This window comes from Phyllostomus discolor, chromosome 2 (genome assembly GCF_004126475.2).
Source record: "Phyllostomus discolor isolate MPI-MPIP mPhyDis1 chromosome 2, mPhyDis1.pri.v3, whole genome shotgun sequence".
NCBI classification, from domain to species: Eukaryota; Metazoa; Chordata; class Mammalia; order Chiroptera; family Phyllostomidae; genus Phyllostomus; species Phyllostomus discolor.
In genome coordinates this window covers 116,580,973-116,605,536 of record NC_040904.2, presented here as the reverse complement: position 1 = coordinate 116,605,536, position 24,564 = coordinate 116,580,973, and the positions used below count along the sequence as shown (strand labels likewise).

The window sequence follows — 24,564 nt, the reverse complement described above, 5'->3', positions numbered from 1 at the left end:
GGTGTTCACCGGGGCTGGGCACCCCAGTCACTAGATTGTGACATTGTATGTGGGGGCGGGGTGGGGGTGGGAGGGAACAATAGTGGTAGTTCCGCTCTCCTGGGGTGTCAGTAACCACTCTGGGATCCTGGGTTGCATGCTCTGCCGTGGTCCACAGTGCGGCCTCACTGGGTCTGCCCGCCACCGCCTGCGTACTCAGGGTCCACTGCTGCGCTGCAATCTTGCGCATCCCGGAAGGCTTACGCACTCGGTTGCCTTACTCGCCCGGCTGGTTGCCTTATGCGCCCAGTTCTCCCTGATCTCCGCGTGCCGCTACCCGCGCCCACTCCTCCTCTCTGCCCCTCCTACCGGTCTGGATGAACGGGTCTACTTCAACTTCTTGGCTATCCGACTTCCATTCAGATAAATTCTCTGTCAGTTCTGGATGTCATTCTGCCTCTAAATTGTGATTGTTCTAATCTTGGTTGTGCATGGAGGTACGGTACGTCCACCTATGCCTCCATCTTGCTGGAAGTCTCTGCTGTGATTTAATACTAATGAAGAACCTGGCGACAGTGAAGGTAGAATCAGGAGGAGAGTGACTGGCTTTTCCCAGGGAGTCAAAGGGAAGACCTGAAGAGGCAGTGCAGTTCAACCACCTCATACAAGCCAAGCAAGCCCTTGGAGACCTTGCCATCCCACCCACCAAAGGTGGGCTTTTTTCTAGGAAGAGATTCTGCTGCTGAGAAAAATTAGATTTTCTTCATTTCATTTCACTAGTAATGATTTATTTCATGTTAATTTTTGTTCTGAAATTTATACTTTGCTAAAAGTTTAGAAACTGGGGGCTTCTGGCAAGATGGAGGAATAGGTGGACGCACCGTCCCTCCTCGCACAACCAAGATTAGAACAACAATAATTTACAACAATAATTTACAGACAGAATAACACCCAGAACTGACAGAGGATTTATCTGAATGGAAGTCGGACAGCCAAGAAGTTGAAGTAGACCCATACATCCAGACTGGTAGGAGAAGACGAGCCGGGTGGGCGCGGGGCTGGCGCGGGTCGGCGGCGCGTGGAGGTCGGGGAAAATTTGGCGCGAAATCGGCGCGACAGCCATCCGAGGCGCAAGAACGCAGCGGTGATCCCTGAGTATGCAAGCTGCAGCTAGCGGACCCAGTGAGGCAGCGATTGTGGACCAGGGCAGAGCTCGCAGCCCAGGATCCCAGAGAAGGGTCTGAGCCCAGGAGAATGCAACTACCGCCATTGTTCGCTCCCGTCCCCGCTCCCGCCCCCGCCCCCGCCCCCACATATAACATCACAATCTAGCGACTGGGGTGCCCGGCCCCAGTGAACACCTAAGGCTCCGCCCCACACTGTAACAAGAGTGACCAGACCGGGAAAAAAGGAGAGACAGAGAAAGATATGTTTCCAACAGAACAGATCAGTCCTCCAGGACTCAGCCTTTTGAGCGACCAAGAAATAGCCAATCTATCAGATGCACAGTTCAAAACACTGGTGATCAGAAAGCTCACGGAATTGATTGATTTTGGGCGCAAATTACATGAAAGGATGCAGGTTACCATAAAAGAGATGCAGGAAGATATACAGAGGAGAGCCAATAGTGAAAGGAAGGAATCTGAGTCTCAAAACAATGCAGTGGACCAGAAGGAAGATAGAATCAACCAAGCAGGGAAGCATGATGAAACAAGAATTCAAAAAAATGAGGAAAAGCTTAAGAGCATCCAGGACACCTTTAAACGTTCCAACATCCGAATTATAGGGGTACCAGAAGGGGAAGGGGAAAAGCAACAAATTGAGCACGTATTTGAACAAATAATAAAGGAGAACTTCCCCAATCTGGCAAAGGGAACAGTCTTCCAAGAAATCCAAGAAGCTCAGAGAGCCCCAAAGAAGCTGGACCCAAGAAGAAACACACCAAAGCACATCATAATTACAATAGCCAAGGTAAAAATGAAGGAGAGAATCCTAGAAGCAGCAAGAGATAAGGTGACAGTAACCTACAAAGGAGTTCCCATCAGACTGTCAGCTGATTTCTCAAAAGAGACCTTACAGGCAAGAAGGGACTGGAAAGAAATATTCCAAGTCATGAAAGACAAGGACCTCCATCCCAGATTGCTCTATCCTGCAAAGCTCTCATTTAGAATGGAAGGGCAGATAAAGTGCTTTCAGATAAGGTCAAGTTAAAGGAGTTCATCATCACCAAGCCCTTATTTTATGAAATGCTAAAGGGACTTATCTAAGAAAAGAAGATAAAGAAAAGACATGTATGGTAAAAGGACAGCAAACTCACAATTATTAACAACCACATCTAAAGCAAAACCAAAAGAAACTAAGTAAACAACTAGAACAGGAACAGAACCACAGAAATGGAGGGCACATGGAGGGTTAGCAACAGGGGGGTGGGAGGAGGAGAGATGGGGAAAAGGTATAGAGAATAAGTAGCATAGATTGTAGGTTGAAAATAGATACAGGGAGGGCAAGAATAGTACGGGAACTGTAGAAGCTAAAGAACTCATAAGTATGACACATGGACATGAGCTAAAGGGGGGAACGTGGGTGGGAGAGGGGGTACAGGGGGAGGGGAGTGAAGGGGGAAAATGGGACAACTGTAATAGCATAATCAATAAAATATATATTAAAAAAGTTTAGAAACTATGTAAAAACATGAAGAGAATTAAAGATCACCCCATATCTTACCACTCAGGATAGCCCAGAGATTATATAACTACTGCAAACACTGGTGCAGAACATAGATCTAACCGAATTTCTGGTTCTTTTCTCCATCCGGTGGTATGCTGGTGGACTAGCGCTCTGAATAAAAGTCCCAATTTGTAATATTTCTTGGCTTTTGTCCAGAGCTATGGTAGGAGTATTTATATCACTTGACACCATCGAGCATGGAGCTGGGAAGACTTGCTCAATAAGCTCTCATTATGCCTCTTATTGAGGCATTTTTTAACCCCTCAGCACCCACAGCTCTTTCCCTCAGTGGTACCCCCAGTTTTTTCCCATGGTTCCCCATCTTAGCCACCCACCTGACCTTTGATGAGTCTTTCTCCCTTGTCCCCACATTGCCATGTTCTGTCCATTCTGCTTCCAAATATCTTTAATCCACTGGCTTTCTTTTACACTGCTGCCACCTTTAGTGCAGACCACTGTTGTCTCATCTATAGCATGCTTCCTGATGTTCTTGCCACTCCTGCCCAGTCCAATATGTTTTCCCATAAGAGGCAGTTAGATCTCGAAAATATGTACAGCATTATGTATGCCATGTTCCAATACATGTCACCTCCAAAGAGAGGCCTTTCTTGACCACCTCTCTCTGAACCTGGTTGTTTTCCTGAGAAGCACTTAAAATCAGGCATTTGTTAACTTATTGATTTTTGTCTCTCATTAGAACGTAAGTTCCATGAAGCAAGAGACCATGTTATCTTACTTCCAGTGCCTGGCAGAATACTTGGCACTGAGTCTCTTTATAGAATGAACACATGAATGAATGAATGGGCTCATTCAACCTGTGTATTTTATATAGTATATAGTATATGACAAAATTTGGAATCAGTAAGTTTTGTAGCCTACTTTTTTGAAAAGTATTTTAGACAGAGAGGGGAATAAAGACAGAGAGAAAAAGAAAGAAACATTGATTTGTTGTTCCATTTATTTATACATTCATCAGTTGATTCTTTTAAGTGCCCTGACCAGGGATTGAACCCACCACCTTGATGTTTTGGGACGACACTCCAACCAACTAATCTTGTCAACCAGGGCCTTGTAACCTACTTTTAAAATTTATATTTTACTGTAAGTTTTACTTCACATTCTTATTTATTTTTTTAGTGTGATTTTTAATGGCTGCATAATATTTCCAAGATATAATGTGTTATGATTCATTGCATCAGATGTTTGGGCTATTTGGTGGTTTCTGTTGCTAATAATGATTTTTCACTTTGCTTTCAATTATTTAACCTCAAGATTTTTTCCTAATTCTTACAGTAAAAGACCTGTGGACGTCCTGCAGATATTTAGAGTTGGAAGAGTGAATGAAAGCACAGAGTTTCTGAGCCAGCTTGGCACTGTGAAGCCCTTGCTGCACGGCTCTCCTGTGCGGAGCTTTGTGGGAATCCTGTCCCGGTAAGTGTGCCATCTGCCTTCCCCAAGTTTTTCAGCCCCACAAATGTGAAGTGTTTTACTTCTTCTCAGTTTTTTTTTCATATATGATATGAGTCTCTTCAGTTAAAGTCAGCCAGCTAACTGCATTCCAGACAAAATTGAACACTTTAAATTATGAGTATATAATTTAAATGATGTGTTTATTATATATATATTTTTTAAGTATAGTATATGGGTATGAATTGTTCTTGAAGACAGCATCACAGGAAGAAGGTGATTATCTATTTTATGAGTTTTCCATGTGTGTTGCATCTCAGCATAGTCCAAAACTTAAAGAGAAAGGTCTAATTAGAATGTCCAGATACAATTCAATATATCACTGTAGTTTTCTATTTGCTTTGAATAACTGCTTAATATTAGGACTGAAACTGAAGTCATAGGAAGCAGGCGAAAATATGATTGAATCTGGACTATAATTAATACCTAATAAGAAACTTAAAAAGAATCATACTATATCCACCAGGAAAAAACTTTCCACAGCCATTGAGGGGCCCAGAAGACACTTGCACCCATCAGAAGTGTGCCAATTTTCCTTGCATTAACCAATAAATTTAGTGGTATCATAGCAAAAATATTAATGAGATTTTCTTAAAAGAAATAAAAAGCTAATTCTACAGCATACATTTTTCTAAAAATTTAACATTACCAGGATAATTCTGAAGAGAAGACTAACAAGGGAGATTAAACAGGCATGTATTAAAAATATATTTTCAAGCTATATTAAAACAGTGAGGTGGTATATAAATGGATGAGTGAACAGAATAAAGAGTTCACAAATAAAAAGTAGAGAATTTATATATGATAAAAGTAGGTTTTATCTTTGTGGAAGGAACATAATATTTTCAATACTATATATTGGGATAAATAGATAATCACCTGGAAAAAAACAAAAAGTTAGACCCTTATCTTGTTTTTCACATTTAAATTAACTTCACATGCAGCAAAGATTTAAATATTAACAATAAAACTGTAAAGGTACTACTTGAAAACAAGAGAATATAAAAATACTAATCTTTAAAATAATAATCTTTGAATGAGAGTGGCCTTTTTAAAAATTATTTTATTGTTGTTCAATAACAGTTGTCTGCATTTTCCTGCCACCACTCCTCTCCACCCCAGCCAAACACACCTCCCTCCCTTGCTTTCACCCTCCCCCTTGGTTTTGTCCATGTGTCCTTTATAGTAGTTCCTGCAAACCCTTCTCCCTATTGTCCCCTCCTCTCTCGTTATTGTTAGGTTGTTCTTAATTTCAATGTTTCTGGTTACACTTTGTTTGCTTTTTTCTTTGGTTGACTATATTCCAGTTAAAGGTGAGATCATGTGGTATTTGTCCCTCAACACATGGCTTATTTCACTTAGCATAATGCTCTCCAGTTCCATCCACGCTCTCTCAAAGGGAAGAGGAGCTACTTCTTTCTCTCTGCTATGTAGCATTCCATTGTGTAAATGTACTGCAGTTTGTTTGTTTGTTTGTTTATGATATAATTGAGGCATTTTATTTTTTTTTAATTTTAAATATATTTTATTGATTATGCTATTACAGTTGTCCCATTTTCCCCCATTACTCCCTTCTGCCATGTACACCCCCTCCCACCCACGTTCCCCCTTTAGTTTATGTCCATGTGTCATACATATAAGTTCTTTGGTTTCTACATTTCCCATACTATTCTTACCCTTCCCTTGTCTATTTTCTACCTACCATCTATGCTACTTACTCTCTGTACCTTTCCCCCTCTCTCCCCCTCCCACTCCCCTGTTGATAACCCTCCATGTGATCTCCATTTCTATGGTTCTGTTCCTGCTCTAGTTGTTTGCTTAGTTTGCTTTTGCTTTTGTTTTAGGTGTGGTTGTTAATTATTGTGAGTTTGCTGTCATTTTACTGTTCATATTTTTTATCTTCTTTTTCTTAGATAAGTCCCTTTAACATTTCATATAATAAGGGTTTGGTGGTGATGAACTCCTTTAACACGACCTTATCTGAAAAGCATTTTATCTGCCCTTCCATTCTAAATGATAGCTTTGCTGGATACAGCAATCTGGGATGGAGGTCCTTGCCTTTCATGACTTGGAATACTTCTTTCTAGCGCCTTCTTGCCTATCAGGTCTCTTTTGAGAAAGCAACTGACAGTCTTATGGAAACTCCTTTGTAGGTTACTGTCCCCTCATCTCTTGCTGCTTCTAGGATTCTCTCCTTCATTTTAACCTTGGGTAATGTAATTATGATGTGTCTTGGTGTGTTCCTCCTTGGGTCCAACTTCTTTGGGACTCTCTGAGCTTCCTGGACTTTCTGGAAGTCTATATCCTTTGCCAGATTGGGAAAGTTTCCTTCATTATTTGTTCAGGTAAGTTTTCCACTTGTTGCTCTTCCTCTTCTCCTTCTGGTACCACTATAATTCGGATGTTGGGCCATTTAAAGATGTCCTGGAAGTTCCTAAGCCTCTCCTCATTATTTTGAATTCTTGTTTCTTCATTCTTTTCTGGTTGGATGTTTCTTCCTTCCTTCTGGTCCACTCTATTGTTTTGAGTCCCAGTTTCCTTCTCATCATTATTGGTTCCCTGTACATTTTCCATTATTTCACTTAGAATAGCCTTCATTTTTTTCATCTAATTAGCGACCAAATTCAACCAATTGTGTGAGCATCCTGATTACCAGTGTTTTGAACTGTGCATGTGATAGGCTGGTGATCTCTTTGTCCCTTAGTTGTGTTTTTCTGGAGCATGGTCTGTTCTTTCATTTGGGCCATTTTTTTTGTTTCGGCATGTCTGCTATGTGTAAGTGGGGAAGCCTTAGGTGTTCACCAGGGCGGGGCAACCCATGTAGCTGCTTTGTGATGCTGTATGTGGGGGAGGGGTCAGAGAGGGAACAATGGTGCTTGCTCTGCTCTCTCCCAGATTTTAGTCACTTCCCCTGCTACCCACAAGCAAATTAGGCCCTTCTGGTGCTGATTCCCGAGTGTGTTGGCTTGTGTATGTGCTAGGACCCTGTGGGTCTGTCTAACAAACTCTCCTGTGAGGCTGGGAGTTTCTCCTGCTGCTTCAACCCCTACAGGTGTTTTCAAGCAGAGGTTTGAGGCTGTATTTCCCAGAGCTAGGGCCTGGGTTGAGCAGACCATCCCGCTCCCCAGTTATTTCTCCTGGTTTATCTGCATGAGAACATGGGACTACCCAGTCCGCAATCTACCACCTCACCTGGTCTGCCCACTACTGCCTTGCTGACCAGCCACCGCCTTGCCTCAAATCCTCTCTGCCTGGCTGCCCATCTCCACCCCTCCTACCAGTCTGGATGAATGTCTCTTCTTTAACTCCTTGGTTTTCGGACTTCCATACAGTTCGATTTTCTGTCACTTCTGGTTGTTTTTTTTGTTTGTTTTAAATTGTTGTCCTTCTTTTGGTTGTGTGAGGAGGCACAGTATGTCTGCCTACGCCTCCAATTTGGCCGGTTGTTGTACCATAGTTTTTTGATCCACTCATTCACTGATGGGCACTTAGGTTGCTTCTAGCACTTGGCTATTGCAAATTCTAGTGCTATGAACATTGGGATGCATAGGTTCTTTTGGATTGGTGTTTCGGGGTTCTTAGGATATAATCCCAGCAGTAGAATTCCTGGGTTAAAAGGCAGTTCCATTTTTAGTTTTCTGAGGAAATTCCATACTGTTTCCCATAGTGATTGTACCAGTCTGCATTCCCACCAACAGTGCACTAGGGTTCCCTTTTCTCCACAACCTCTCCAACACTTGTTTGTTGCTTTGTTTATGATGGCCATTCTGACTGGTGTGAAGTGGTATCTCATTGTGGTTTTAATTTGCATCTCTCTAATGGCTAGTGATGCTGAGCATCTTTTCATATGTCTGTGGGCCCTCTGTATGTCCTCCTTGGAGAAGTGTCTTTAAGTCTTTTGCCCATTTTTTAATTGGGTTTTTTGTCTTCTTGGAGTGGAGTTGTGTGAGTTCTTTTTGTATTTTGGAGATCAAACCCTTGTCTGAGGTATTATTGGCAAATATGTTTTCCCATATAGTTTGTTCTATTTTCATTTTAATGCTGTTTTTTTTAGCCATGTGGAAGCTTTTTAATTTGATGAGGTCCCATTTGTTTATTCTTTCCTTTAAGTCCCTTGCTTTAGGGGACATATCAGTGAAGGTGTTGCTGCATGGAATGTCTGAGATTTTCCTGCCGATTTTTTCTAGGACTTTTATGGTGTTGTGACTTACATTTAACTCTTTTATCTCCCTTGAATTTGTCTTTGTCTATGGTGTAAGTTGGTGATCAAGTTTCATTTTTTTGCATGTAGTTGTCCAGATGTCCTAACACCATTTGTTTAAGAGGCTATTTTTACCCCATTTTATGCTTCTTTCCCCTTTGTCGAATATTAATTGACTGTAGAGACCTGGGTTTATTTCTGGGCTTTCTGTTCTGTTCCACTGGTCCATGTACCTGTTTTTATGCCAGTACCAGGCTGTTTTGATTACAGTGACTTTGTAATACAGTCTGATCTCAGGTATTGTTATCCCTCCTACTTTGCTCTTCTTTCTCAAAATTGCTGCAGCTATTCAGGGTTGTTTATGGTTCCATATATATTTTTGAAATGTTTGTTCTATGTCTGTGAAATATGCCATTGGTACTTTAATAGGGATTGCGTTGAATTTATAAATTGCTTTGGGAAGTGTGGACATTTTGATGATGTTAATTCTTCTAATCCATGAATATGGTACATGCTTCCATTTGTTTGTGTCTTCTTTAATTTCTTTCTTCAATGTTGTGTAGTTTTCTGAGTATAGGTCTTTTACCTCCTGGGCTAGGTTTCTTCCTATGTTCTTTATTTTTATTGTTGCTATATCAAATGGAATTTTTTTCCTGATTTCTGTTTCTGGTATTTCATTGTTGGTGTATAAAAATGCCTTTGATTTCTGAACATTGACTTTGTATCCTCTGTTTTGCCAAATTCACTTATTAAGTAGAGTAGTTTTTTGTTGGACTCTGTAGGATTTTCTATGTATACTATCATGACATCTGCAAACCGTGACAGTTCTACTTTCTCCTTTCCACTTTGGATGCTTTTTATTTCTTCTTCTTGTCCAATTGCTGTGGCTAGGACTTCCAATACTATGTTGAATAGAAGTGAAAACAGACACCCTTGTCTTGTTCCTGATCTTAGTGGAAAAGATTTTAGTTTTTGCCCATTGAGTATGATGTTGGTTGTAGGTCTCTTGTCTATGGCCCTTATTATGTTGAGGAATACTCTCTCTGTTCCCACTCTGCTGAGTGTTTCTATCATAAATGGGTGCTATACCTTATCAAATGCTTTTTCCTCATCTATTGGTATGATCATGTGATTTTTGTCTTTGCTTTTTTTATGTGATGTATTACGTTTATTGATTTGAGAATATTGTGCCATCCTCGTATCCGTGGGATGAATCCCACTTGGTCATGGGGTATAATCTTTTTAACATATTGCTGGATGTTGTTTGCCAATATTTTGTTGAGGATTTTAGCATCTATGCTGTTCAGTGATACTGGCCCATAGTTCTCTTTCTTTGTTATGTCTTTATCTGTTTGGGGGATCAGGGTGATGCTGGCTTCATTAAAAGAGTTTGGGATTCTTCCCTCTTCTTGGATTTTTTTTTTAATAATCTGTGAAGGATAGGGGTTAGCTGTTCCTTAAATGTTTTGTAAAATTCTCCTGTGAAACTGTCTGGCCCAGGACTTTTGTGTCCTGGGAGTTTTTTTTATTACTGCTTTGATTTTGTCAGCTGTTATTGGTCTATTCAGGCTTTCTGCTTCTTCATTCTGGTTTGGAAGATTATATTTTTCCAGAAATTTACCCACTTCACCATGGTTTTCAAATTTCTTGTGATATAGTTGTTTGTAGTAATTTCTGTCAGTCCTTTGTATTTCTGTGGTGTCAGTTGTAATCTCTCCTCTTTCATGTCTGAATGTGTTTATTTGGGTCCTCTCTGTTTTTTTCTTCATGAATCTGCTTAAAGGCTTAGCAATTTTGTTTATCTTTCCAAAGAACCAGCTCCTGGATTTATTTATCTTTAGAATTGTTCCTTTAGTCTCATGTTGTTTAATTCTGCTCTGATCTTGGTCATTTCCTTCCTTCTACTTGCTCTGGGCTGTCTTTGTTGTTGTTGCTTGAGTTCTTGTAGATGTAGGGTTAGGTTGTTTATTTGAAATGTTTCTACCTTTTTTATTCAGGCCTGTATCACTATGAACTTCCCTCTCAGGGCTGCCTTTGCTATGTCCCATAAGTTTTAGGTCATTGTGAGTTAATTTCCATTTGTTTCCAGAAACTTTTTGTTTTTTTCCTTAACCCATTCATTATTTAATAGCATGCTATTCAATCTTCATGAGTTTGAGTATTTTTGAGTTTTTTCTTTGGGGTTGGTTTCTAGTTTCAGGCCCTTGTGGTCTAAGAACATGCTTTCTATGGTTTCAACTTTCTTGAATTTGTTGAGGCTTGTTTTGTGTCCTATCATGTGGTCTATCTTTGAGAATGTTCCATGTGCATTTGAAAAGAATGTGTATTTTGCTTCTTTGGGATGAAAGATTTTATATATATATATAATCTTATTATATATATTATATATAATAATATATAATATATATAATAAGTTAAGTCCATTCGATCTAACACATCATTCAGTTCCACAATGTCCTTGTTGATATTTGTTTGGAAGATCTATCTATTTTTGAACAGTGGGGTGTTAAAATCTCCTAGTGTAAGTGTGTTGCTGTTATATCTTTCTTGAGTCCCTCCAAAATCTTCCTTATGTATTTGGGTACTCCTATGTTGGGTGCATATATGTTTATAATGTTTATATGTTCTTGGTGGTTTCTTCTCTTGAGTATTATGAAGTGCCCTTCAGGGTCTCTTTTTATGGCCTTTGTTTTGAAGTCTATTTTGTGAGACATAAATATTGCTACCCAGCTTTTTATTTTTCCTGCTTGTTTGCATGGAATATTTTTTCCAGCCCTTCACTTTCAGTCTGTGTAGGTCTTTTGTTCTGAGGTGGGTCTCCTGTAGGCAGCATGTGTGTGAATCATGCTTTCTTATCCATTCAGCTTTTCTATGTCTTTTGATTGGAGCATTTAGTCCATTTACATTTAAGGTTATTATAGATAGGTACTTATTCATTGCCATATTTCCATACCTCTCTCTCTGTGTTCCTCTCTCTTTCACTGTTTCTCTTCCTCTTCTTAAAGCAGACACTTTAACATCTCTTGCAGAGCTGGTGTAAGAGGTATATTCTTTAAGGCTTCTTTTGTCCGGGAAGCTCCTTATTAGGCCTTTCATTTTAATTGAGAGTCTTGCTGGATAAAGTAGTCTTTGTTGCAGGACCTTGGTTTTCATTACTTGGAATATTTCTTGCCATTCTCTTCTGGCTTGGAGCGTTTCCATTAAGAAGTCAGCTCCTGGTCTTATTGGGGCTCCCTTGTATGTTACTTCCTGTTTCTCCCTTGCTGCCTTTAAGATTCTCTCTTTGTCTTGGAATTTTGACATTTTAATTATAATATGTCTTGAAGTGGGTCTTTCTGTGTTCCTCTTGATTGGGACTCTCTGTGTTTCCTGGATTTGTGTGACTTTTTCTCTCATGAAATTAGGGAAGTTTTCCATCGTTACTTTTTCAAACAGGTTTTCTATACCTTGATGTTCTTCTCATACTGGTATCCCTTATATATGGATATTGTTATGATTCATATTTCCTGCATTTCCCTTAACCCCTCTTCATTCTTTCTGAGTCACTTTTCCTTTTCTTGGACTTTTTGAGGGTTTTTTTCTACCTTGTCATTCATCTTGCTGAACTGATCCTCTGCTTCATGTAGCCTGGTTTTGATTCCTTCTACTGTGTTTTTCAGTTCAGAAATTGTATTCTTCATTTCCTCTTGGCCCTTGTTGATAGTTTCTGCTTCCTTTTTCATGTTGATATAGTTTGCAGTGAGTTCATTGTAGTTTCCCTGTGGTTTTTGGTAATTCTCAGTGAGCTCATTGAACTTTCTGATAACCATTGCTTTGAACTCAATATTTGATAGTTGAGTTGCCTCTGTTTCATTTAGCATTCTTTCTGAGGCTTCCTTTTTTCCTTTCATTGGGGATTGTTTCTTTGTCTTCCCATTATTTGTGAGACTCTTCTTGTTAGCCTCTGCTTCTTAAATTCATGTGTTCTGACTCCCTGGGTTTATGGTGTGAACTTCTATGATACAAGGCCTGTGAGATTCAGCAGTGCAGTCTCCTTGATCTCCTGAGCTCACTTCTCTTGGGCCGCTGTTTATGTTGGCTCTCTGTATGTCTTTGGGTTTTGATTGTTGTTTGGTCTTTCTTTGGTGGGTCCTTCCCTCCAGCTGATTACGTTAGGGTCACTCTGTCCACCACATCTTGTATTCTGTTGTGCATGTGTGGACAGATCATGTTGAAGCTGGTTCTTCTTTCTGTTTGTGGTTTTGAGGCTTCTCTCTTGCTCTTGTTCAGTTGTTTGTTCTGGGTAACTTCTCCACCATTTAGTTGTAGTTCCAGATCAGACCTGGGTTGAGGTTAGTGTGGCCTCCACTCCCTGCTTCACCTTCTTCCATTGTTATCTGTTGGTGGTTCCTTTGTTGGTGGGTTTCCTCTTCCAGCAGGTATACTGGTGGGAGCTTCCAGCAGCTCCCACCTACTCTTTTTTTGTGATCAGTTGGAGGGGGAAGGCAAAATGGTTTAAGAGAGCTGTAGTGTATTCTATGTTTTTCAAAGTACCAACCAATAGAGAAGAGATAGGAGATCCTTTGGACATGTATAGTGTTAACCATGATATTTTACCCACCTAGACACTTTTTAGAAAGGGTGGAAAAAGATAAGACTTTTGTTAGAGGGGGCAAGGGTTGTGAGTTGGATCTAGAAAGCAGTGAGCTTGTGGGAGGTCAGATTATGAGATGAAGTGAGAGTAAAGGATAGAAAATAGGTGTGGCATGTGAGAGAATAGAGTTAACCCCAACAGTAATAAAGTTCAGGAAACAATGAAGTGAGCTAAGATCCAGGAGAGGTGCTGTGTAGTATTTGCAAGTGTGTGAAACAGCAATTTTTTACAATAGTAATGGAGCAACAATCATATGACAGAATCTACATGATCTGAATAACAAGAATAGGAAGAACAGAACCTAGAGTAGTGTGTTATTGGAATACAAGTGAAGTGAAAGACAAGAAATTAACAATATACTATGAAAGAGAGAACAAGGGAAACCAGTCAGACAATGCAATTTAACAAACCAAGTGAAGAAGACTGAACAGAAAGAAGAGAAATAAAAATATTAATAAAATAAAAGATGTAAGAATAATGAAAAAATAATAATACAAATATACAATAACTTGCAAGTTCTCTACAGTAGCAAAGTGAACTTTGTCTCACTGTCTCACTTGTTGGGATGACCCCTCTTTGGGTCTAACCCTGGTCCTTTCACAGTTCCAGGTTTTATTGTCTCACTTGTGGGACTTAAAAAAATTTTTTAAAATAATAAAATAAAAAAGAAGGAAGGAGAAATAAAAAAGAAAGACAGGAAGAAGGAAGAAAGGAATAAAAAAGAAAGAAGGAAAGAAAGGAAGGAAGAAGGAATTGAAAATTTTTTTTAAAAAGCCTTCTGTTGGCTTTAAACCTGGTCAGGCCAGTTCTTTTGGTCTTCCTGGCTACAGCAGGCTGAGGGGTGATTGGTTTCACTTTTCTCCCTTCCTGAGCCATACTCTTCACAGTTTCCCAGCCTCCAGCCCATTGGAGGTGGGGGCAGTGGCATCAGGCACCTTCTGCCCAGGGCTGCAGGCATGAGCACAGCCACTGCCGGGGGAAGGGGTGCAGGAGGCGGAGGCTGCTGCTGAGGGAGAATTCCTAAACAGCCACTGAGTGCCTCTTTTTTTTTCTTTTTCTTTTTGAAAAATTCCTCCTATTCAAGCCTGCCTCTCCAGACAAGTGTCTGGCCTCTTGCACAGTTCAACTCTCCAACCAGACCAGGGACTATCTGGGTCAGAGTCTGTCACTGCCTAACTATTACCAGCCGCGTCCAGTCTCAGTGGGTGCATACCACCCTTCTGTGCTTGCCACTTCATCCTTATTCCCCCGCTGTAACTTCAAGCATCCAGGTCCCTCCTGGTGCTGCTCAAACCTTGTTTGGCAGGGGAGGGAGCTGTTGACCTGGCTCTCTCCCTAGAATCCTATGGCAGAGCAGTGGGCTCTGGGCCTGGGGCTGCAGCCGCCCTGGTCCAGGGAAACATTATTGTCCTGAAGCACTCTCCTTACCACCTGATTTTTCAATGTCCTCTACAATTTTTGGTCTCCAATCTTCATATATGCTGGGGTACTATTGGCTGTTCACTCTGTTCCTCAGAAGATTGGCTGGGTGTTTCACCCGTGCACAGGGGCAAGTGGACTCCTCTCCCACCTATCTCACCGCCATCTTCTTAACTGTGTAACCAGGAGTGGCCTTTCTAAAAAGGACTAAAACAAAAAAACATTTTAAAAAATTAATTTCTGCCCTGGCTGGCATAGCTCAGTGGATTGAGCGAGGGCTTGTGAACCAAAGTGTCGCAGGTTCGATTCCCAGCCAGGGTACATTGCTGGGTTGCAGGCCATAACCCCCAGCAACTGAACATTGATGTTTCTCTCTCTCTCTCTCTCTCTCTCTATCTCTCTCTATCTCCCTCCCTTCCCTCTCTAAAAATAAATAAATTTTTTAAAATCTTTAAAAAAAATTAATTTCCTCTCATAATACAAAATTCAAAAATTGGATGTTTATATAATAAAAAGGCAGACATCTCCTTTTCTCACCTTCCCAGAGATAAATGAGTTGTCTGAATGCTGTAAGTCCAGTAGTAACTGCATATAACCTTGAGCAGGGGAGAAACACAGTCAGTATTGGGCTTAAACATTGTCCAGCTGAGCACTGGGGGCCTTGGGCCAGAAAGAGGCTAAGCCCAGGGACAGGAGAAATAACCAGAGGCCCAAGGCTGCTCAAGACAGTGATGAGAAACAGGCCATAGCCTAGGTCATTTTCATGGCACCTGGAATGCCTTCTGTAGGGTTACTTTGAAATGTATTTTTCTTTTCATTACATGCTATTTATTTGTATTTTAATTGGTATATTTATTCTTATCCAGTTTTGTTGAGGTATGATTGACAAATAAAAACTGTATGTATTTAGGTTGTAGAATGTGTTTTTTAAAGGTATGTAAAGTGATGATTTAATATAAGTATACACTGTAAAATGACTATCACCATCAAGTTAATTAACAATTCCATGTCTTATATAGTTAACTTTTTTTCTTATGGTGAGAACACAAAATCTATGCTCTTAGCCAAATTCAAATATATAGTACAGTATTATTAATTATAATACCATGCTGTACATTATAGCTATAGAAGTTATTCATGTTATAAATGAAAGTTTATACCCTTTGACCAGCATCTTCCCATTTCCCTCAGTCCCTGGAAACTATCATTCTATTCTCTGGTTCTATGAATTCTACATTTTCAGATTCCGCATATAAGGAGGTAATACAGTATTTCTGTGTCTGGTTCACTTCACTTAGCATAATATCCTTTAAATAGCACCTATGAATTACGAGACTATAATAAAAATTCTTTTTCATAGTAAATATTATAATACATCCTTTTCTTTTTAGGGGGTTGCTTTTGCCCAAAGTAGTTGAAGATCATGGAGTAAAAAGAACAGACATTGGAAATCTTGGGAGTGGAATATATTTCAGCAATTCAATCAGGTTAGTATTATATCCTTAATGATGTCTCACACCCGTTATCAAGGAATAATTGCTGAATGCTTGCTATATATTTTCCTCTGTCTTTTTTTGGTGAGGGATTTCTCACCCAAGAACAGATAACTCATTTCTTTATCAAGCTAAAAAGCTTCTGCACAGCAAGGGAAAACACCAACAAAACAAAAAGGCAATCAACTGAATGGAAGAAGATATATTCAAACAACAGTTTGGACAAGGGCTTAGTATTCAATATATATATAAAGAACACATACAACTTAACACCAAAAAACAAACAATCCAATTAAAAATTGAGCAGAGGACTTTTTAGACACTTTTCCCAAAAAGACATACAAATGGCCAATAGATACATAGAAAAATGCTCAACGTCACTAACTATTAGGAAAATGCCAATCAAAATTACAATGAGATACTACCTCACATCTGTTAGGATGTCCACTATCAACAAGACAAGTATCATTATCTTCTTTCTGTCCAGAAAGTATCCAGCCACATACTATGAAAAATAGAGATATTTATTGAAGAAGATACAAGATACAAGAAACATTATATACAGGACAACAACGCCTCAGTGCCCTTCAAAGTAGTCACCTTGAGGCCTCACACAGTTCTCCCAATTGCCATCAGATACCCCATCATATTTTCCTGAATCTTATCGACAGTCTGAAATCTCTTCCCTTTCAACGGTGATTTTAGTTTTAGGAAATACCAGAGGATTCAAGGCACTAAATATGGGCTGTAGGATGGCTGAGTCACCTGAGTGATTTAATGTTTCACCAAAAAACTCTGTACAAGACGTGATACATGAGCGGACGCGTTGTTGTAATGAAGCTGCCATAGCTGTGGCCTTCTGAATCATCCAAATAGTTTCCATGGAGGAATGTCAAATTTAACACAAAATTTGATGCAGATATGTAGCTCTACTCATTCAGTCATTTTGAATGCAGTGGCCACACAGTACACATGCTCACCCAGTGGCATCTACTGCCCCCACTGACTAGTACAGTAAAGTTGTCATTGTTCATGCATGTGCATTCCAGTCCACTCTCCTTGGCTACCAAGTTACATTGATGTTGCACAAACCATTCTTGTTATATTAACAATGGTTGGACTTTTTCTGAACAGACCTCATAGAATGGAATATCACTCAGCCAGAATAGACAAAATACTGCCACTTGCAACAACATGGGTTAATCTTGAGAATATCATAGTAAGTGAAATAAGTCAGGCCAAAAATGTTAAAAATTATATGATTCCATATGTGGGATATAAAACTGAAAGAAACAAATGAACAAACAAGACAAACAGAAACTCATAAATACAGACAATAGTATGGAGGTTACCAGAGGGAAAGGGAGGTAGAAGAGGTAAGAGGGAGTAAAGGGGGAATAAATGGTGATGGAAAGAGACTTGATTTGGGGTGGTGAATGCACAATACAATATACAGATGATGTATTATGGAACTGTACACTTGAAACCTATGTAATTTTATTAACCAATGCCACCGCAATAATTTAATTAAAAACTCATGAAAAAATTTTAAAAAAAGAAACAGGTGACTGAAAGTAGCCACTTTCCCCAGTATACTATAGAAGTGTCTTTTGTGCTAGACAGTAGGAAAATTATATTTGAAATTTTCTTGGTGATTTTACTACCCTAAGAGCTTATACATATATGTACCAATTGATTCTTAAACAGCCTCCTGATTATCCCATTGTTATCCCCTTATCACATGTAAGAACACTGCAGTGAGGGTACCTTGTCCAAAGTCACATAGCATTTTGTGTTTCTCTAGACACAGTAATTTTAACTTCTATAGCACATGACCTCTCTTCTAAGCAATTTATTTTATATGAATGCTATATGCCTGGAATAATATTTCATCTTTAATACCTCATTAATAGTTAAATCTGTCCTCTTAATAACCACAATCTATGTGCGCCTGCCCTGTGGTAGGTAAGCCTAAGTGCTTCATGTACATTGTCATAAACCTCACAACTGGTATTATCCCATCATTTTATGGAAAGGAAATAGAATCATAGAGATTAAGTAACTTGACTAAGGTCACCAAATTAATTAAAGGTGGAACCTGAGACAAAGGATAATTATTCAGGATATTTAATTATCTAAGCTATGTAAAGATGTTCTACAAATCAGTAAGAAAAAGATAAACAACCCAATAAGCAAATGGGCAGAAAATATGAATAAGAACCTAACAGAAGAACATGTGTGGAAAATAACATTTGAAGATAAGTAATCAAGAAACTGAAAAGTAAACCATAATGCTACGATTTTTTATATTTATCACATTGACCAAAAAAATAGTTTAACATCTTGAGGTGTTGGTAAGACTCTAGAACAATCTGAAATCCCAAAGACTGCTAGTAAGAAGACTATAATTGATAAACCTTCTTGATAAAAGTTTTCTCATTATTTGGTATAATTGAAGAAAAGAGTTGATGGCATGACCCAGGAATCCTGTAGGTTGGCCTATGAGCCAGAAAGCATGCTTCCCAACTGGGCTGCACATTGGAATCACCAGGGGAATTCCGCTGGTGCAAACACAATGGCTCTGATTTCACCCCAGAGCAGTTAACTCAGGATCTCTAGGGGTGAGGCCTGGGTATCAATAGTTTTTAAACTCCTGGATGATTGTAATATGCAGCTCAGGTCAAGAATCACTACCCTAGAAAAACTCTAGACCAGAAGGCATGTATGGGAGTGGCTAAGATCACTACTAACAAAATTCTAGAAGTAATGCACACATCCAATGACAATGCAATGAATCGATACATTTTAGTGTGGCCCTTCATGGAGTCCTACATGACATTTATTTACTTACTTAATTACTTACTTTTTAATCATTTCAACCTCACCCGAGGATATGTTTTGTTGACTTTAGATAGAGGAAGAGAGAGAGAGAAGGAGAAACATTGATCAGTTGCCTCCTATACATCCCCAACCAGGAAATGAATCTATAACCTTTTTCTGTATGGACAAGGCTCCAACTAAATGACCCATCCAGGGCCCTACATAGCACTTTTAACAGGTGATCTTACAGCTGCACATGTTAAATTGGATGAGCCTGGCAACATAACACAGAGCAAAAAAGACCATATGATTCTATATATACGAAAAGTTCAAAAACAAGCAAAACTACATTTTATATTGTCGAGGGACACATACCTATGTGTCAGTACTATGAAAGAAAGAAAATGATATGTACAAAAATTAAGATAGTGATTAGATCACCTATGGATGGCAGAGGAGGTGATACCAACAGAAATATTGATGATATTCTATTCTTAAACTAGGTCTAGATAGTTATATGGGTGTCTTATTATAATTATTTAAACTTAACATTTATATTGCAAATGCTCTTTTAAAAAAGGAATTTATTTTATTATTATATTTTACTGATTATACTATTACAGTTGTCCTGATTTTTTCCCCTTCACCCACCTCCAGACAGTGCCCCCTACTCCCTTAAGTAATCCCCCCACCATTGTTCATGTCCATGGGTCATGTGTATAAGTTCTTTTGCTACTTCATTTCCTACACTATACTTCGCATCCCCATGGCTATTCTATAACCACCTATTTGTACTTCTTAATCCCTCACCTCTTCACCCATTCTTCCCCTCTGCCCTCCCATCTGGCAACCTCTGGTAACTAACTTTTTTCTCTTGCTTTTAAGAGTCTCTGTCTTTAACCTTTGGTCTTTTAATAATGATGTGTCTTGAAATGGGCCTCTTTGTATCCATCAAAATTGGGACTTTCTGTGCTTCCTGGACTTCTATGTCTATTTCCTTCACCAAATTAGGGAAGTATTCTTCCTCTATTTTTTTCAGACAGATTTCCAGTTTCTTGCTTTTTCTCTTCTTCTGGAACTCCTATGATGTGAATGTTGTACCTCTTGAAGTTGTCCCAGAGACTGTTTCTACTACCCTCATATTATGGATTCTTTTGTCTTCTTGTTGTTCTGATTGGTTGCTTTTGCTTCCTTATGTTCCAAATCATTGATTTGATTCTTGGCTTCATCCACTCTACTGTTGTTTCCCTCTAAATTGTCCTATATTTCAGTTAGTGTATCCTCTGTTTCTTACTGGGCCTTTTTTAAGCTACTGAGATCCTCACTAAGTTCCTTGAGCATCCTTATAATGAGTCTTTTGAACCCTGCATCTGATAGATCGCTTATCTCCATTTCGTTTAGCTCTTTTTCTTTTTGATCTGTTCTTTTATTTGGGCCATGTTTCTTTGTCTCCTCATTTTGGCAGCCTCCCTGTGTTTCTTTCTATGTATTAGGTAGAGCAGCTTTGACTCTGTGTCATGGTAGTGTGGCCTAATGTAGTAGGTGTCCTATAGGGCCAGTGGCACAGCCTCCCCTATTACCCAAGCTAGGTACTCAGGATGTTCCCTTTGTGTGTGCTGAGTATACCCTCCCCTTGTAGTTAGTTGAGCCTTGGTTGCTGTCAGCAGACCAATGGGAGGAATTTACCCAGGGCAGGCAGCTGCAAGGATTGGCTCTGATCACTTACCACCAACCTCCACTCTCCATGGAAGATCAGCTGTGCATGGGCAGGGTGGTGGTGCTTCGATGTGGTATATAGCTGTCCACTGGGTGCACTGGTACTGGGGTTTCCCAGGTGGTGCAGGCCAAGGTCAGCCCCTCACCTATGTTTTGCCCAGTGCACCCTGCCTGAGGTGTAAAGCAATCTGAGTTGGCTGCTGCTTGTGCTGGGCTTGGAGATTCCCAGGTGAAGCCAAGCTGTGACTCTAATCTGGCTGCTGCTAATGCTCACTGAAGCCAACTATTTCTTGTTTGATAGGATTTAGGAGCCAAGACTAGTCATTCTTATGGAAAAGCAGCTTGGGTGGGCCCATAAATTGAGTAGGGCAAAGCCTCTGGGGCTCTAAACAGGGGTTAAACAGTGTTTACCAGGTTGATGGAGTCTCAGATATGGGACAAGCTTGTCGGCTCTGTGGAGGGAGGGTTTACCAAAGGGACAATGGCCTCTGCTCTCCTTGACACCAGACACTTCAGTTCCTCCCTGTATACCACTGGTGCCTTTCAAGCTGCTACCTTAGCGCTGGAGCTCAGAGGAAGTGAGTCAGAGTAGGTGAGTCTGTGTGTGTGTGTGTGTGTGTGTGTGTGTGTGTGTGTGTTTAAGAGGAACTGCTTGGGACTCCAGAAGTTCCTTCCCCCAGTTCAATCCCCATTGGTTTTTGCATCCAGAAGTTGTGAGAACTTATCTTCCTGGCACTGGAATCCCAGGCTGCAGAGCCTGGTGTGGGGCTGGGACTCCTTGCTCCTGAGATACCCTCCCAAATTTTTATTCACGTGGGTGTTGGGACCAGCCCATTCTGCATCTGAACACCTTTTACCAGTCTGGATGGATGTGGTTTCTTTAATTTCATAGTTGTTAGACTTCTATTCAGCTCAATTTCTGATGTTCCTAAGTGATGGTTGTTCAATATTTAGTTGTAAGTGTGATGTGGTTGAGCAAAGAGGCAAGCCATGTCTGCATATGCCCCCATCTTGACCAGAAGCCAAACATTTTTATTTATTGATTTTAAAGAGAGAGGGGTAGGGAGAGAGAGAGGAAAAAAACCATCGATTTGTTGTTCCACTTATTTATACACTCACTAGTTGACTCTTGTATGTACCCTGACTGGGGATAAAACTCACAATCTTGGCAAATGGGACAGTGCTCTAACCAACTGAGCTACCCAGCCAGGGCTACAAATGTTCTTTCATGTATAAAATATTTCAACATGAAAATTCTAAGATATTTAAATCTTTTTTTAAAAAATCATTGAATCACTTATCACTTCTTCACCTTTTAGCTAAGATCAAGTGTAGTATCTGTTCTTATGAGTTAAAAAAAATCATTTGTGCCCTGGCTGGCGTAGCTCAGTGGATTGAGTGCAGGCTGCGAACCAAAGCATCGATTCCCAGTCAGGGCACATGCCTGGGTTGCAGGCCATGGCCCCCAGCAACCACACATTGATGTTTCTCTCCCTCTCTCTCTCTCTGTCTCTCTCTCTCTCTCTCTCTCTCGCTCTCTCTCTCTCCCTCCCTTCCCTCTCTAAAATTAAATAAATAAAATCTTTTAAAAAAACTATTTGCATTCCGTTGAATTTAACCAAATTGCAGTCCTACATCACTTTCAACAGAGTGGTTTTGGAGAAGGAGTGTGAATAGGACCAGACTGCAGTGGACTGAAAAGTGGTCAGCAAACAAGCTATGAAAACTTGACAGATAATATGCAAAAAATATGAAACTAGACTACCTTCTTAAACATTTTTATTTTTTAAAAAAATAAAAGAAATTTGATAAAAAAATTAACTGGCATTTGGTTGAATTTTACCAAGTTGAAGTAAGTCCTTCATGATTCCCAACAGAGTAGTTTCAATGAAGAAGCGTGAGTAGAACCAAACTGCAGTAGACTGAAAAGCAGCCACTGATTCCATGAATGGTGGTGAGAAAGGGAAGACACAGAGGGAGCAGAAGAGAGGGTCTAGGCAGCAAACTCAAGGTCCAGGTTCCATGGGAAGGAGTTAGCATGTTTGTAGTTATGGAAAAAGAGCCCACAGGAAAGAGAGGTGTATAGGAGGAATGGGAGAAATTGATTACTTTTTTTTTACAGTGCAAGTCTTAGAGCAGGGGTATCAAACTCATTTTCACCAAGGGCCACATCAGCCTCTCGGTTTCTTTCAAAAGGATGAATGTAATTTTAGGACTGTATAAATGTAATTATTCCTTAACTAGGATCAAGGAGCTCTACATTCAGCTCTTTGAAGGGAAATGAGAAGCTAATGTGGCCCCCCATGAAAATGAGTTTGACACCCCTGTCTTAGAGGGTATGGAACAAATGGTCATCAGGCAACATTATTACATTTTTGTCTTGATCTCTGAAAAAATAAAGGTATGTTCCCAAAATGTTCCCAAAGGTGTCCCAACCTGTGTTTCTCATAGTAAGGTTACTTATTAAAGGTACAGATTCCTGAGGAAAGTTAAAATAAAATCTCTCACTTGGGTGTCATTTGAAATTTTTGTTTTTCCATTTGGAATCAGAAGGTTCATGAGAATATAGCACTCTTCTTTCCTGTCTTACTTGGTATTTAAAGTTCTTTCTGAGCTTCAGCGCATAGAATTAATCTACTTTTTCTTTTTTTAATTAATTAATTTTTTAAATATTTTATTTATTTATTTTTAGAGGGAAGGGAGGGGGAGAGAGAGAGAGAAACATTGATGCGCGGTTGCTGGAGGCCGTGGCCTGCAACCCAGGCATGTGCCCTGACTGGGAATTGAACCTGCGATGCTTTGGTTTGCAGCCTGCACTCAATCCACTGAGCTACACCAGCCAGGGCTACTTTTTCTTAATAATGTGGGTTTTTGTGCTTCTCTTAAACTCTCTCTGGTGTTTATTAAACAGAAATGCATATGTTTTAGTAGCTAGTAAAGATTTGGGGTACAGTGGAATTCTCTCCTTGGGCATATAGTACTTTCAACACCTCCTAGCACAAAAGAAAAGCAATCTATGTGTCTGCTTCATCAAATTTGTATTTTATAACATATTTTATTGATTATGCTATTGCAGTTGTCCCAATTTTTCCTTGTTTGCCCTTCTCTACCCAGTACCCCACGTTCCCTCCAGCAATACCCCCCTGCTTAGTTCCTGTCCATGGGTCATGGATTCAAGTTCTTTGGTAACTCTATTTCCTATACTATTTGTAACATCCCTGTATATTCTGTACCTACCAATCTGTACTTCTTAATTCCTGTACATTTTTACCCACTCTACCCCTTCCCTCTCTCAACTGATACTCCTCCAAATGATCTCTGTATCCGTGATTCGGTTTCTGTTCTGCTTGTTTGCTTAGTTTTTTAAAAAGATTTAATTGTTGAGGCACTGGCTGCTGTGGCTCAGTGGATTGAGCACTGGCCTGCAAACTGAAGGATCACCAGTTTGATTGCAAGTCAGGGCACATGCCTGGGTTTGGGGCTAGGTCCCAAGTATAGGCCACACAAGAGGCAACCACACACTGATGTTTTTCTCCCTCTTTCTCCCTCCCTTCCCCTCCGTCTAAAAAATAAATAAATGGAATCTTTTTTAAAAAAACACTTAATTGTTGATAGTTGTGAATTTATTGCCATTTTGTTGTTCAATGTTTTGATCTTTTTTTTTCTTAAATAGTGTTTCTTCCATTTCAAATAATAATGGCTTGGTGATGATGAACTCCTTTAGCTTTACATTGTGTGGGAAGCACTTCATCTGCCCTTCCATTCTAAATGATAGCTTTGCTGGACAGAGTAATCTAGGTTGTAGGTCCTTGCTTTTCATCACTTTGAATACTTCTTGCCAACCCCTTCTTGCCTGCGAGACTTCTTTTGAGAAATCTGCTGATAGTCTTATGGGAATTCCTTCATAGATAACTGCCTGCTTCTCTTTCTTTAAAAAAAAAAAGATTTTATTCATTTATTTTTAGAGAGAAGAGAAGGGAAGGAGAAAGAGAGGGAAACAGGTATCAATGTATGGTTGCCTCTTACACACCCCCTACTGGGGACCTGACCAGCAACCTATGTTTGTATGTCTGAAGTTGTCCCAGCAGCTCCTTAGCCTATCCTTGTTT

The 24,564-nt window shown here is 39.8% G+C and overlaps 1 protein-coding gene across 1 annotated transcript in view; it reads left to right on the top strand.

Moving 5' to 3' along the window:
• PARP4 (poly(ADP-ribose) polymerase family member 4) overlaps window positions 1–24,564 on the top strand; it is a 130,067-nt gene that overhangs the window by 28,261 nt on the left and 77,242 nt on the right. The window contains 2 exon segments of the mRNA XM_028531896.2: window positions 4,000–4,137; window positions 15,818–15,913. Coding sequence (XP_028387697.1) covers window positions 4,000–4,137; window positions 15,818–15,913 — 234 coding nt within the window.